The 14,823-nt window shown below is 39.4% G+C and overlaps 1 protein-coding gene across 8 annotated transcripts in view; it reads right to left on the bottom strand.

Moving 5' to 3' along the window:
- Positions 1-14,823, bottom strand: part of SYNE2 (spectrin repeat containing nuclear envelope protein 2) — a 384,031-nt gene that overhangs the window by 290,588 nt on the left and 78,620 nt on the right. For all 8 annotated transcript variants that reach the window (XM_077122415.1, XM_077122416.1, XM_077122418.1 and 5 more), the window contains 2 exons: positions 12,628-12,809; positions 9,387-9,583 (listed from right to left, as the gene is read on the bottom strand). In XM_077122415.1, coding sequence (XP_076978530.1) covers positions 9,387-9,583; positions 12,628-12,809 — 379 coding nt within the window. The remainder of the gene's footprint in view (positions 1-9,386; positions 9,584-12,627; positions 12,810-14,823) is intronic.

The following is a 14,823-nucleotide window of genomic DNA, read 5'->3' on the forward strand; positions in this document are numbered from 1 at the left end:
AAATAAATAAAATAACATCTTCAAAAGGTGCTATGTCAATGCGTTCACACACACAACTGATACTAAGAATAGGACTGTTGTTTTGTTTTGTTTCCCCCCTTGGGGTTCCTAATTCAACCAACCACAGTACGTGAATCACACCTCATTAAAGCTGTGATACATACTTTAAGAAAAGGAAACGAAGGGATTTGGAAGTCCTTGGCAATGCACTCTTGCAAAGCTTCTTCCTCTTCACTTTACAGAAGATGTCCTCTCCTCAGGAACTTCCTCCTGGCACTCCTTTGTGACATCTAACTTTTTACAGGAAGCCACAGCGGAGGACAGAGCCTGGTCAGCCGCTCCTCTATCGTGTGAGAGGGGTGAATGACAAGAAGCTATCGAGTTGCTTCCGCCTGGGCCAGGAGCCCCAAGACAAACTCCCTCTTGATCTCTGGTGGCACCTGCTGCCTCAGGATGGAGTTGGCCAGAATGGATGGCATTTGGCCACTGGTCTATACAGGGCATGCCCTAATGGCCTTACTATCTCAGTGTGATGCTCCTCCTTCCTTGGTGATCAGTTGGTCGGCAAGGTGGCTGGACATGCTTTCAGGACTCTGTCAAATGCACCATTTGGTGTACAGGAATGGAATGATAATTTGCAGAATGTTTATATTCTTCCTCAATTAATTTTTGTGTCATGTATGTATTTTCCTTTCTCAATTCACTTAGGTTTCTCTCAGCTATCAGAGCTCTTATCCTATATCATCAGCTTTACTCTCCTAGGATATAAGAAGGTTTTGGTAATACCCAGCGACTCTTGACTTTTTCTGAAATACTTTATGCTTGAATTTTATAAGATTTCAGGTCTTCACATGCATTGCTGTTATTTTTATTTGCTTTAGAAAAATCTTTCTCTACCTTTCTGGTGTAAATTCTCTCTAAATTGAGCCTTGGGTAAAAATCTGTTTCCTTTCTTTGATGAAATTTAGGATGAACTTGTTTCTGTTGGAGTTTTCCATCTGTCTTTCCAATTGGGTGATTTCTGGCTGGAGCAAAGCTTTTTGGTTTGGGATCTTTCTATGAGATTATTAAATGCACTGATCATTTTAGTTTCTTCTTGTAATGTCACGTACATTTGTTTTCTTTTTTTCTTTGAGATTTTTAAGTGAGTATTTAAATCCACCCCATTAATCAACAGTCCTTTAGGGTCTTCATCTATGAGATTCCATTTTCTGATGTCCTCAGGATATCCATCCATGTTATCTTCTTGAGAACAGTAGCCGACTCGCTCATTTTTGGCACGTACTCACCTGCAGGCTTGATCTGACCCACTTTATGATTAAGAACTGGTTCCATAAGCAACTTAGAGGTTTCTGAGGAATGTTTCTCTTTAGTAAATTTGCCCACTCTTCCTTTCCATTTTTGAGGCTCCTTGAAAAGAGTTTTATGCTTTTTTCCAGCCTGGTATTTTCCTCCAAAGCTTCTGTTACTGCTGCATGAACCTCTTCTGCATCCTCCTAAGCGGTTTTGAAGGATGATTTGGTTGGTGCTACTTGATGCTGGATTTGCTTTGCTGAGTATTCTAGGAGGGACTTGCCTGCAATGCCAGCCATCAGCTGAACTTCTTGTAAACATTTAGATGTCTCTCCTTTCCATAATATTCTAGACATATCTCCCTTAAGTCCTAATAAAGAGCTGTAGCTTTCCAGTTCTTTGTTCCGATACTTCATTCTTGAGTTTGGCTTCTGTTATAGTTGATTTGAGGTCTCCAAATACTCTTTTTTTTTTTTTTTTTTTTTTTTTTAAGAGAGAGAGAGGAAGGGAAGGAAAGACAGAGAAGGAAGGAAGGATGGAAGGAAGGAAGGGAGGAAGAAAGGGAAACATTTTTAAACATTTTCTTGTTTTTTTTTATTATATTTTTGTTTGTTTGTTTGTTTTTTTTTTTTACATGGGCTGGGGCCGGGAATCGAACCGAGGTCCTCCGGCACGGCAGGCAAGCACTCTTGCCCGCTGAGCCACCGCGGCCCGCCCTCCAAATACTCTTTTAATGTGGTGAAACTTATCCACAATTCGATATCCTTCTTCCAGAAGAGCAGAAATGTCAGCAGCCAGTTTTATCTCTCCTTCCATCATCATAAAAACATTTAATAATAAACACTCTCACTATGAATAGGCACACCACCATCTCCCACAGCATTCCTTGGGGATCTGGGCTTGGTACAAACTACTCTAGCAGTGCTGCCAACACCTGGCACAAGGCCACTAGGCTCAGGATTGCACAGGGCATATTAGCTATCTGCAGATTCTCCGAGGCTCCCAAGACCTCTGCTGAGTCACCTCAGGTTGGCAGGAATCTGTAGCCACAACACAAGATAGAATGCCACTGCCTGGCAACCAAGACAGACTTCATGCAGGTGAGGGAGAGGCAGAAAAAAACAGTGCTTCTACCTTTCCCCACACCTGAGCCCACGAAGTCAGTGACCACATCACACAACCCAGGGGATATGGACGAGACTGTTAGGACAGAGATGGTCTATGGTTCTCGCCATGCGAGATCCTTCCCTGACCCAAGAACTAAGGAGATAGTTGAGTAACTGTCTAGGTCACTGGTCTTGAGGTTTCACGGTGGAGGATCTGCAGACCCCAATGCTGGCCACTGACTGTCTTTCTCTTAAATGAACTTTCCATTCTGTGGCCTTGGAGACCGAATCCAGTCCATGGTGATGTGAAAAGTCTGCGACTCTCGGTGCCTTCCTGGTTTCTGTCTGACTGGCCTTGAATGTGAGTGAGGAGTATAAGAAGGGTTATGATGGGCCCTACATAGGATTTCAAATTTCAATTCACTTGACTAATTTCACCTTTAAAAGCTAAGGGGGACAATGTTCTGGAGCAGCTAGAAGGAAAAATCTGAGAGGATGGTATGGTGGCCCATGACAGACTCTGGGATCTGTCCTGTAACTACTTGTTGAAGAGTACTTTGGAAACTATTGCTTTTTTCTTTCTTTGCTTTGCATATATGCTATGTTATACAATAAAAAAAGGTTAAAAAAAAAAAAACTAAGGGAGAAACATCAGAATTTTCAGGTCTTCAGATTTCAAGCACATGCAGTCTCACTGTGTGATCTTTGGATTCAGTTTCATTTTTTCTCTTCTGTGTAATCACACCAGAATTGTATTTAACAGAAGGGGTGGTGGCTGTCATGCTTCAGCAACTGTATGACTTTTTAAACTTTTTCAAACCTACAGGACAATTGCAAAAATAATTCAGACCATATACAGTGAGTTCCAACATTCTCCCATGTCTCGGACACCCAGATCCACCAATTTAATATTTTGTCATCTTGGCCATTATATCACCCACCTATCCATCCATCCATCCATCCATCCATCCATCCATCTACTAAGAGTTAAAGTGTAGAAATGTATGATTAAATAAATTATACTGAAAGAATGTCATCCATGCATCCATCTATCTATTAATAGTTAAAGTGTAGAAATACACAATTAAATAAATTATACTGAAAGAATGTTATTAGAGATCCTGCCCGATCAACATGGCAAAGAGGGACAAGGGCTCCATCCCCCCATAGAAGCTTTGAACAACCAGCAAGAATTAGCAGAAACCTCTTTATAAAAAGCTCCAAAAAAACAGTTAAAGGACTGCAATACCAGGGAGAGTAGTGAATCAAGAAAAAGGTCACTTAAAATTGCTAGCATTTCATGGTACTGTGGCAGGCCCCTCCCCTAACTCTCACAGTCCCAGCGTGTAGCTGATCTACACTCCTACTATGGATCTCTGGTCCTGGTTCTGGAAAGAGCAGAATAACGCTTGTTCACCTGCTGGCAGTATGTACAATCTGTCTGGTGGTGGCCTGAGGAACTCACTGTTCAAATGCTTGTTCTGCTTGTAGAAGGTGGCTCAGCGATCATTTCTTCCATTAGTTTTTCTCCTCCTTTTCCCTTCTCTTCTCCTTCTGGGACACCCACAACATGTATATTTGTGCGGTTCATATTATCATTCAGTTCCCTGAGTCCCTGCTCATATTTTTCCATTTTTTGCCCTATAGTTTCTGTATCTTGTCAGATTTCAGATGTTCCATCCTCCAGTTCACTAATCCTAACCTCTGTCTCTTGAAATCTACCGTTGTAGGTTTCCATTGTTTTTTCATCTCTTCTACTGTACCTTTCATCCCCATAAGTTCTGTGATTTGTTTTTTCAGACTTTCCATTTCTTCTTTTTGCTCATTCCTTGCCTTCTTCATATCCTCCCTCAATTCATTGATTTGGTTTTTGATGAGGTTTTCCATTTCTGTTTGTACATTCTCAATTAGTTGTTTCAGCTCTTGTATCTCATTTGAACTATTGGTTTGTTCCTTTGACTGGGCCATATCTTCAATTTTCCTGATGTGATTTGTTATTTTTTTGCTGGCGTCTGGACATTCAATTACCTTAATTAGTTTATTCTGGAGATTGCTTTCACTTCTCTTACCTAGAATTTTCTTGCTAGATAAATTTGTTGTCTATCTGTTCTTTGACCTACAGTTCAGCTTTTTCCAGACCTCTAGCTTAAGTTTTGTTTAACAGAGGATAATTTTTCCGTTCTTGTTTTCTTGTTTCTTGCCCTGCTTGTATGGTGCCTTTTCCCTCCCTACCCTTAGGAGGGTCTACATAGGTATTATAGACTCCAGCTGGGTTTTCCCGGACTAAACTGGCCTTCTATCAGGGGGAAGGGGTCACCTGCATCAGTTTTCCCTGAGGGTGAGACCCAGCAGGTTAAAAGACTTTCCTGTGAAGTCTCTGGGCTCTGTTTTTCTTATCCTGCCCAGTATGTGGCGCATCTGCCTGTGGGTCCCACCAGCAAAAGATGTTGCGGCACTTTTAACTTTGGAAGACTCTCCCTGCTGGGGGTGTGGTGGAGACAGAGGAGAGGTTGTAGGCTGGTTTTAATGGCTTCAAATTGCCAAGCCCTGGGGTCTGAATTCCTTGAGAGAGGGATTCCACCTGAGTTGGGCTTCACCCCTCCCCTGGGGAAGGCACAGGTGGGAGACAGCCCTGAAAGCAGCCTGTTTCTGCCTATGCCTGGGGCAGTTGCAGCCTGAGAAGTTCCGCCGCTGAATCCAGAGGCTGCCAAGTCTCCGTAGAAACACAGCCACTAAAACCTCTGTTTCCTCCCCCTTTCCTCTTTTTTTTCCATGAGCCCAATGAGAGACCTCCGCCTTGACCAGGTTTAGAGTCTCTTTTCTTTCCCTCTGGGAAGCCGCCTGTGGGGGAGGATGGCTTGGGGAACTCACGGTTTTGGGGAGGCTCGCAGCCGGTCCAGCTGGTCCAGACTGGGGTACGCTGTGTGTCCAGTCACTGACATGGCCCCAGGAGCTGTTCTGTACTGTTTCTGGTTATTTAGTAGTTGTTCTGGAGGACGAACTAAAACGTGCACATTGCTAAGCTGCCATCTTGACTCCGCCCTCCGAAGGTGGCTCACTGAGCTCTCCTACAGAATGCTATAGGACAGCAGTGAAATAATGTTTCATGGGACAAGGGAATACTGACTGTGCATTCCTCAAACCATGAAGAAACCATTTCCTAGGGAAGGGGAGACATTCACAGCCAAGTAAATAGGGGAATTCCCAGGGCTACACACATGCCCAAGACAAGAAGCCTTTTCAGAAAGAATCAAGGAGGACCCTTTGCTTTGACCTGGAGCTATTTTCTAAACTCATTGTATGGATAACCTCCGAAGGAGAGCACCCACACAAGTCAATCTATAGGAATGGAAAAGGTATTTTATTTTTTTCTTCTGTTTTGTTAGCTCCTCGAATTCAGGAAAAAGCACTCTTGCTAGACACAAACTTAAGGAACAGAGGACTCAGAGTCTAAATTCCAGTGATACCAAACTAAAATATTAAAATGTCCAGGTTTCAACAAAAGGTTACAAAACATACAAACTAACAGGAAGTGATGAGCCAGGCAAAGGAGAAGATTAAAGCATTAGAAACTATCAGTGAGGAAGACCAGACCTGGGGCACCCCAGACAAATATTCTTTTAAATGGCCTTGAATACACTCAAAGTGCTAATGGAAAAATGGGAAAAAACCCTAAAGGAAAGCAGGAAGACAAGATGATGAACACATAGAGAGATGGAAATTATGGAAAGGAATGAAACAGAGCTAAAATTTAAACAGAAATTTAAAATTCCCTAGAAGAATTCAAAAACAAACTGGAGCTGGCAGAAGAAAAAATCAGTGAACTTGAAGTAAGAAAATTGAAATCATCCAGTCTGAAGAGCAGAAAGGGGAAAGAATGAAGAAACATGAACAGAACCTGAGGAACTCTGTGGGACGCCACCAAGCTTTCCAGTATATGTATTATAGGAATCCCAGAAGCAGAAGAAAGAGAAAAGGGCAGAAGGAATATCCAAAGAAATGATGGCTGAAAACTTCCCAAATTTATTAAAATTATATACATCCAAGATACTCAAAGAACTTCAAATAGGATCTACTGAAACAGACCCATACCACACCAACCAAATTTTAGGATGCCGAAGATAAAGTGAGAATTCTGGAAGACACAAGAGAGAAGCAACGTGTTATATACAAGGGATCCTCAATAAGATTAAGAGCCAATATTTCCGATTGGGAACCATGGAGGCAAGAGAGCAGCTGGAAGACATATTAAAGGTACTGAAAGCAAGGAACTGCCAGCCAAGAATTCTGTATCTGGCAAGACTGTCTTCCAATAATGAGTGAGGAATTTTGACTTTGCCAGATAAACAAAAGCTAGAAACATTGTCACCTCTAGACCAGCCCTTCAAGAAATGCTAAAGGGAGTTCTTCAGGTTAAAAGGAAAGGATATTAGATAACTGAGTGATGCCATGTGAAGAAATAAAGATCCCCAGTAAAGCTAGTGACAGCAATAAATATTACCATATTGTATTTTTTACTTGTAACTGCATGTTTTACTTCCTGCAAGATCTAAAAGGCAAGTGCATAAAACATAATGACGAAGCAATGCTTTTGGGCTCATAATATACACAGATGTAATTTGTGACAAGAATTACATAGAGGTGGGGGGATAGAGGGGTATAGGAATATAGTTTATGTATACTATTGAAGTTAAGTTGGTACCAAAGCAAATGAAGTTGTTATAGATCTAGGATGTTAAAATTAAGCCCCATGGCAACCATGAAGAAAATACCAGAGAACATGCAAACTCAGAGAGACAGAAAATAGAGTACAGGTTACCAGGGGCTGGGGGCAGGGACAGTGCAGAGTTAATGCAAAATGAGTACAGGGTTTCTGTTTGGGGTGAAAGCAAAGCTATAGCAATGGATGGTGGTGAAGGTACTGCAACATATGATGATTCCCACTGCATGGTATATTTGGGAGGGGTTGTGAGGGAATATTTATGTTGTGTGTCTGTGTGTATATATGTATATGTATATATCCACAATTAAAAAAATAAGAAATCAAGAGAAACTAAAGAGATAATAACAAATTATACGCAATACATGATAGTGGAAGGGATCTAAGAATGTGGATAAAAAGGCTTAACAGGGCTTTATAGGAACCTAAGAAAAAACTGGAATACGGAATGTAAGCTTCATATTGGTGTTGAATTTCTTGAACTAACTGCATTTAAAGTGATGATATAAGAGATTATCCTGGTGTGCAGGAGATGGACATGGAGATGTTATGTGTTGAGGAAGGATGGTGCACGGTGTGTGCAACCTGCTCTCAAATGTCCAGAAGGCAGAGAGACAGACAGACAGACAGACAGATGACAGGAAGGACGAATTTGCAAAAGAGACAAAATGTTAAAGATTGGTGGATCTCTGGGTTCCTGGGGTGGTGGGGGTATGATGGAGCTCTCTGTATGAAGTTTGTATTATTTCTGAAACCATCCTGTAAGTTTGAAATTGATTCAAAAAAACTTTTTTTAAAAAAGTGGATAAATACTCAAAACTCATCACTTCCTAATTACCTTACTTCATTTTACTATTATCTCTGCCCTTGAGGTTATTTATGTTTACTGCATCTACATGGAAGAAGCAATACACAGTGGTGAACGACGGTGCATCTCGCCCATCTCGGGTCGCTGACTCCTCGTTGGAAGCCTGAAATCAACCACGGTCGAGATATTTACACAAAAATCAGCAAATGGGGGAGGTTAATTTGTTGTTGTTTTGTTGATTATTAGGAAAGGGATGGAGAAAATATTAATAAGGCAGGTTAATCTTTGCAGTATGTCCCATCCGTACCTGTTTAAGTATGAATATCACAAAAAAATTAAGGAAATATTCTTCCGTATTCAATCCAAGAAAGAAGGCACTAATGTCATCAAAGAATGAGTGAGATTCTAACATATATCTTCATTGCCCGTTTATTCATTACCATAATGGGAAATGTCAACCAACATTCATGTCAGAACCACACTTGTTTGCAACTGCAACTATTTTGCTATAGAGGTAAGAGTTTAGCAAAATCAACCAAGAGCATTTTTGAGTTATATGGAATTTACAATAAAGTGTATCATATATTTTATTATTTACAGATTGTGTGCTACACATCCTCTCTATTAGTAAAATTTATAATAAATTTCTGCCCTTATGTACATAAGTATAAAATTTATAATAATTATACATATACACAGACATGCATTTTTCTGGAGAGTTGGTCATTAAATATTTATCAGCATACCACTGGTTATACAGCTGCGATCAGAACATATTTCTTGACCTGTTAGCTCATTATAATCTTTGCTAATTATATATGCATCTTTTCTACCTTTGGGTACACTGTGATGCAATACAATCTAAACTATATAATTTTTCTGAAACAATCAAGTGATTTTAATCTTAATTTTATGAAGTTAAAACAAATATTAGTTTGATGATAATCTCTGGGAATATAGTCAGTATTTAGGATTTTAAAAAATTTAATAATTCAACACAATCAATGGGCAAATCCTGGCCAATTACAAAGGAAAAAAAGAAAGCAGCAATTTCTATCCTCATAGAAGTTCAGCTTTAAACGAAGGGAGGGAGTGGGGAAGGGCAGACACATAAACAAACGGCATTAATACAGAATGAACACATCTTATAGGAAACATTTTAGAATAGAACAATAGAATCAAGGAGAACACAATATAGAGAACAACAGAAGCAAAACAAAGGCTCAAATTAGCCCCAGCAACAGCACTGTTTGTTTTCAGCTGCCGTTTCATCCTCTAATTACTGAAGTTAACTAATTGGTAGGGATTCTCCGTTTCCTGAAATTCAATAAAGAATGAAGTTAAGTGATCCTGGATTAGAATACAATATTGTTATGTTTGTTTATACACTGTTTTTATTTCAACTTCATCCAGAATCTTAAAATAATATTTTCTTAAAAGGAAAAAAAAGCTTCTTTACCTTCTGGTTCCAGCAATTTGGGGATTTTTAGTTCTCTTTCTGCAATTCTGAAGGCCTCTTTCAGATTGTCCTTGTTGGACCTTTGCTTCACGCACCTCACGTCGACCAGGTCTGGTCGCAAGGCGTGAATGACAGCTAAAAACGCCCTTCCATCTCTCCAGCTTGACCTGAAGTCCGTAACACTGACAGACCCATACCTAGCACGCAAAAGGATGAAAACATGATAAATACTATGAAAAATAATACATCAAAACATCTCTACTATATTCAGTAATGATCAACATAAAAATTCATGACATCAAATAAGTGATATAAATCATTCTAGGAGAAAACTTTTAATTTTGAGGTCAAATTAAATTAATGTGCCAAGTTCAGTGAGCTCAGGATACACAGAACATCAGTTCTCAGGTGTGGTCCGTGGACCAGCAGCTTCAATACTGGCACCGTCTAAGAACTCAGAAAAACAAATTCTTGAGCCCCGTCCACTGCATCAAACTCTAGAAGTGGGCGTAGCAATCTGTCTGGGTTTTCTGTTTTTGTTTTTTATTGCATGGGCAGGCTCTGGGACTCGAACCCCAGTCTCTGGCATGGCAGGTGAGAACGCTGCCACTGAGCCACCACTGCACTACCCCAATCTGTTTTTAAAAGCCCTCCAGTAAAAAATAAATAAATAATAGGCGACAAGGGGTAAAAAAAAAAATTGGGTAGATTGAAATACTGGTGGTCAATGAGAGGGGTCAAGGATGTGGGGTGCAGGAGTTTTTTCTTTTTATTTCTTTTACTGGAGTGATGCAAATGTTCTAAAAGTGAGCATGAGATGAACACACAACTATGTGGTGATATTGTAGGTCACTGAATGTATACTATGGATGGATTGAACGTGTGTGAGGATTTCTCAATAAAAAAATATTTTTAATAGAGCCCTCCACGTGACAATAACGTTTCTTCGAGTCGGAGAATCAGCACCACAGAAGTTCTGCATGCAGCAATCTGCTGGCTCATGACTGAGTTTAGACCACTACATACAATGAATGACCCTTGCGATAGGAAACAATTTTCTTTCCCATAAGAATAAATGATGTATTGTGCCAAGTCATTGGTCTAGTAGCTCACTAGAGACAGACTTGTCACTCTTCTGCTAAAATGTCTCATCAGCTGGTCACTGTATGTGGAATAATGTCTCTTACTGTGGCCCCCAAGGGCCTACAGGATTTCGCCCTTGCCTACCTCTTCCCTCTTTATTTTTCCCTTTCTCTACAATGTCACAGACACGCTGGCCTCTTTCCTATTTCTCAACAGCCATGCCCTCCCCCTGGAACACTCTTTCTCACAGATTTCCATATTGTTGAGCTCCTCCCCTTCAGGTCTCAGCTCAGTGGACTTCTCCTCAGAGAGGGCATCCCTGACCACCCAAGCCAAAGGAGACCCTCTCCCTAACCTCAACAATTTCCATCATAAGGAGCCTTCCTTACCCTACTGCCAACTATAATGTTCATATTTATTCATCAGCTTCCCATACTAGGGTGCAAACCCCATGGGTGCCTTGTCTTTCTTTCACCAACATAGACCCACCACCACCCCCAAACAATGCCTGCCATATAACAGGTGATTAATATTTGACATCCGAATCATTCAATAAATCCCTATTCTGGATCTAAGAAAGGATCAGAGAAAGTCATCTAAGAGAGCCTAGCTGCCTACAAAGAGGTCAGGGCTACCATCCAGAACCCATGGCAAGACCCAGGCTCATTTAGCAGATGAGACATGACTCATCTGCTTCACAAGTAAGACTAGACAACATATAGCTTACAACACAGTCATATCTGAGTCCCAAATAATAACAGATTATTGAAATAAAAATCACCTAATAATACCACCCATGACGGCCAAAACCAGGGTGAATTTATGATGAATTACTTAAGACAAAGAGGTGCCTCTTAATAAGTTTAGTATAGTTCTATATTTGAAAAGTAAGGGGGGGATTTGAAGAAAAGATAAACTGTAGTAAAATATATGAACTTGGAAAGGATTTGGAGGTTAATTATTTATGCATAAATCAAACAAATCTGAATATGATGCAATCGTGTTTTTCACGTATGCTATGATTTAGATTTTTAAACTGAAATAAAACTGTCTTGAGGAGATTCAAGAAAAATTTATTCAAAGTACTTAAAATCCATAGGATATAGGGCAGTGCAATGGTGGCTCAGTGGCAGAATTCTCGCCTTCCATGCAGGAGACCTGGGTTCAATTTCCAGACATGAACTCCACAGAAAAAAAAAAAATCTATAAGATACGCATGTTTGTGCTGCTTGTAGAATACAGAGGGTTCTAAAGATGCCAACTAAAGAAAGGTGAGGCCGAAGACAGACATTAACACTTAGCCTTCCATAGGAAGGAGCACCTCAGAGGCCCAGACATTCGACATTGGACAGGGCCTAGCAGTATACTTCTGACTCTGTTTACCCTGACAAGGCTATGGCATGACAAGGAATGCTGCTGAACTCTATAGCTCTTTTCGTAGTGAGATCTCCTGCTTCCTAATTCCTTGTGCTCCCTAAAGCCTATCCCAGCAGTTGGTTAAACTTAAAAAGTAAATATCTCACAAGAACAGAAAAATTTTTCTCTGTAAAAAAGAAATGGTGAGCACTAACTTCCTTTTATCCTTACTTTTGAAAAATGCCTATGTTCCTACGTCTTTGTTTCTTACTGAGTCATACGTTTCTCAACAATGGGGAATGTGGCCTCTTAATGTAATCATATAAAGCTCCAAAAGATCATTTCTTGTATTAGTTACTTATACATTCATTCAACATTTACACATTGCTAAGTTCTGGAACTCCAAAGGCAATAAGTCGTACAACTGACTTTCAAAAAGATCATAGTATGGTAATTTTTTTAGTTCTAAATCAACCTTTCAGAAGCATAGGGCAATGATGCCTGATGATAAGAATACTTAAAGACTACTGATTGCCACGCTGTAAAAGGCCACCTAAACAAGGGGTGGGGGTCAGGTAAGTCACCCAGATGATATTGTGTTATGGCCTCAGAACTAACCGTGGCTGAGCTCACAGACCTCCACAGCTGGAGGGTTCACTGTGAGAAGAGGCGGATATAGTGAGCATTTTCTTTTGATGAGAGATTAGCCTAATTTTCAAATCTGGAAGTCAGGTCAGTGAGGATCAGTTATTAGGTAGAGCTGTTTTGTGTGTATTTCTTTTGGTTGCAGTGAACTACTTACATGGCACATTGCTTCTGAGCCCACAAGAGAAGAGCCTTCTTTGCAGACATCTGCCATCTTTCGTGGGCTTTGGAGCATTTCTTAGCTGGAGGACTAGAGGTAGGAGATGAATCGACATCGCTCGCACAATCCGAGGAGGGCTGATTGTAATTGCCAGTAAGAGTCCGGGCAAGCTCCTCAATCTAAGGAAGATGTAATAATAGTCATCACATATAGAATCGTAAGCTGGCAGCATTGAAGAAAAACGTCAGTCAAAATGAGACCTAAAAAGCATCATACAATAGTGACACTTTACTCATAGTAAAATGAGCACTGAACCAGATCTTCGAATAACAGCATCTGTAATCTGGGACTGCACTGTGGCCTTCTTTCAGCCCGGACTTGGGTCATTTCTTGCCAGACAGGACATTCCACATCAATGCAAGCATCAGTCCATCCCACTGAAGGGCTTACAGAACTCTTTGCTGAATTTTCAACACCTGGGAAACTAAGTGGACCCAAACTAAATTGAGTTCCTAGTCTAGAGTATCTTCAGAGAGACTTAGTCGATTAAAATGCATTCTTGATTTCAAATCATTTTTTAAAGCATACATACAGGAAAAAAATAGTCGAAAGACACATAGGTATGTACAAGCAAGTTCCAAGAAAGAAAAGTAAACTGCTGTTAATTATATACAAAACAACTTCATTTGTAACTGAAGAAATCTAAATGTAAACAGCAAGAGGATATCTTTTTCACGTATAACACAGGCAAAATTTTTTAAAAATAATATCCAGTGATGGTGAGGGTATGGGAAGCCAGACATTCATATATTGTTGGTAAACGTTCAAATTTTGGGAAGGCAACTTGATAATACATATCCAAAACTTGAAGAGATAAATCCACAAACACAGTAGAAGTATTTAAAACGTCATTCTCACTAATAGAATAACCAGACAATCAATAATAGTAGATCTGAACAACACAAGTAACAAACTTGATCTAACTGGTATAAACCACTGTGTCCAAAATGACGGAAACAACTTTCTTTTCATGTGCACACAGAATAGTTATTAAAATTGACTATGCTGTGCTAAAGGCAAGCCTCAGCAATTCTGAAGAATTGGAATTATTTAGGATTTGTTCTTTGACCACACACTGAAATTAAGCTAGATGACAGTAACAAATATATAATAAAATTTCCAAATATTTGGAAATCAAATGATTAATTTTTAAATAATCCATGGGTCAAAGAAGAAATCACAAGGAAAATTAGAAAATATTTTGAATAGAATGATCTATCCATGGATTGGAAGATGCATGACTTTAAAACAACAATTTTCTCCAAATTGTTTCATACAGTCAATGCACTCCTAATCAAAATCTTGGAAAAATTTTTGTGGAAACTGACAAGTTATTTATAAAATTTACAGGGAGATGCAAAGAGCAAAAAGTCAAAAAAGTATTGAAGTTGGATAATTTATAATCACAGATATCAAGGCTTACTAGATAGCATATAGAAATTAATACAGTATAGAGCTGGTGCAAGGATATATAAATAACGGAACAGAATAGATGGTCATAAAATGAAACCACATACATGGCTAATTTCAGAAGACGACACTGCAGTGTAGTAGGAAATGATAGCCTTTTCAACAAAATGGTGTTGGGGCAACTAGATAGAAATATGGAAAAAAATAAATCTTGATTCCTTCAGCATAACACACTCAGAAAAAAAATCAACTCATTCTGGAAATACTGCAGGTCTAAACGTGAAACGTAAAACAATTACGCCTCTAGCACTATGCTGCCCAATACGATAGACAGTGGTAACATGTGGCTGTGGAAATTTCATTTTTAGATTAAATAAAATTAAATTTAAAAATTCAGTCCCTCAGTTTTACTAGCCACATTTTCAGGTGTTCAAAAGCTGGCACTGTTTTTTACAGGTCAAATATATAGAACTTCGGCATCACCACAGAAAGTTCTATTGGACAGAACTATCTGGAAAATAACATATGAGAATAGTTTCATGATGTTGGGATAGACAAAGTTTTCTTAAAAGGACATAAAAGGTACTATCAACACACATACTAAAGTTAATAAATTGGAACTGCATTAAAATTATGAATATATGTTTCCTAAAAGATTGAAAAGGCAAGCCATAGAGTCATAGAAAATAAAATATATATATATATATATCCAACAAAGTATTT

Source organism: Tamandua tetradactyla, chromosome 12 (genome assembly GCF_023851605.1).
Source record: "Tamandua tetradactyla isolate mTamTet1 chromosome 12, mTamTet1.pri, whole genome shotgun sequence".
Classification (NCBI taxonomy): Eukaryota; Metazoa; Chordata; class Mammalia; order Pilosa; family Myrmecophagidae; genus Tamandua; species Tamandua tetradactyla.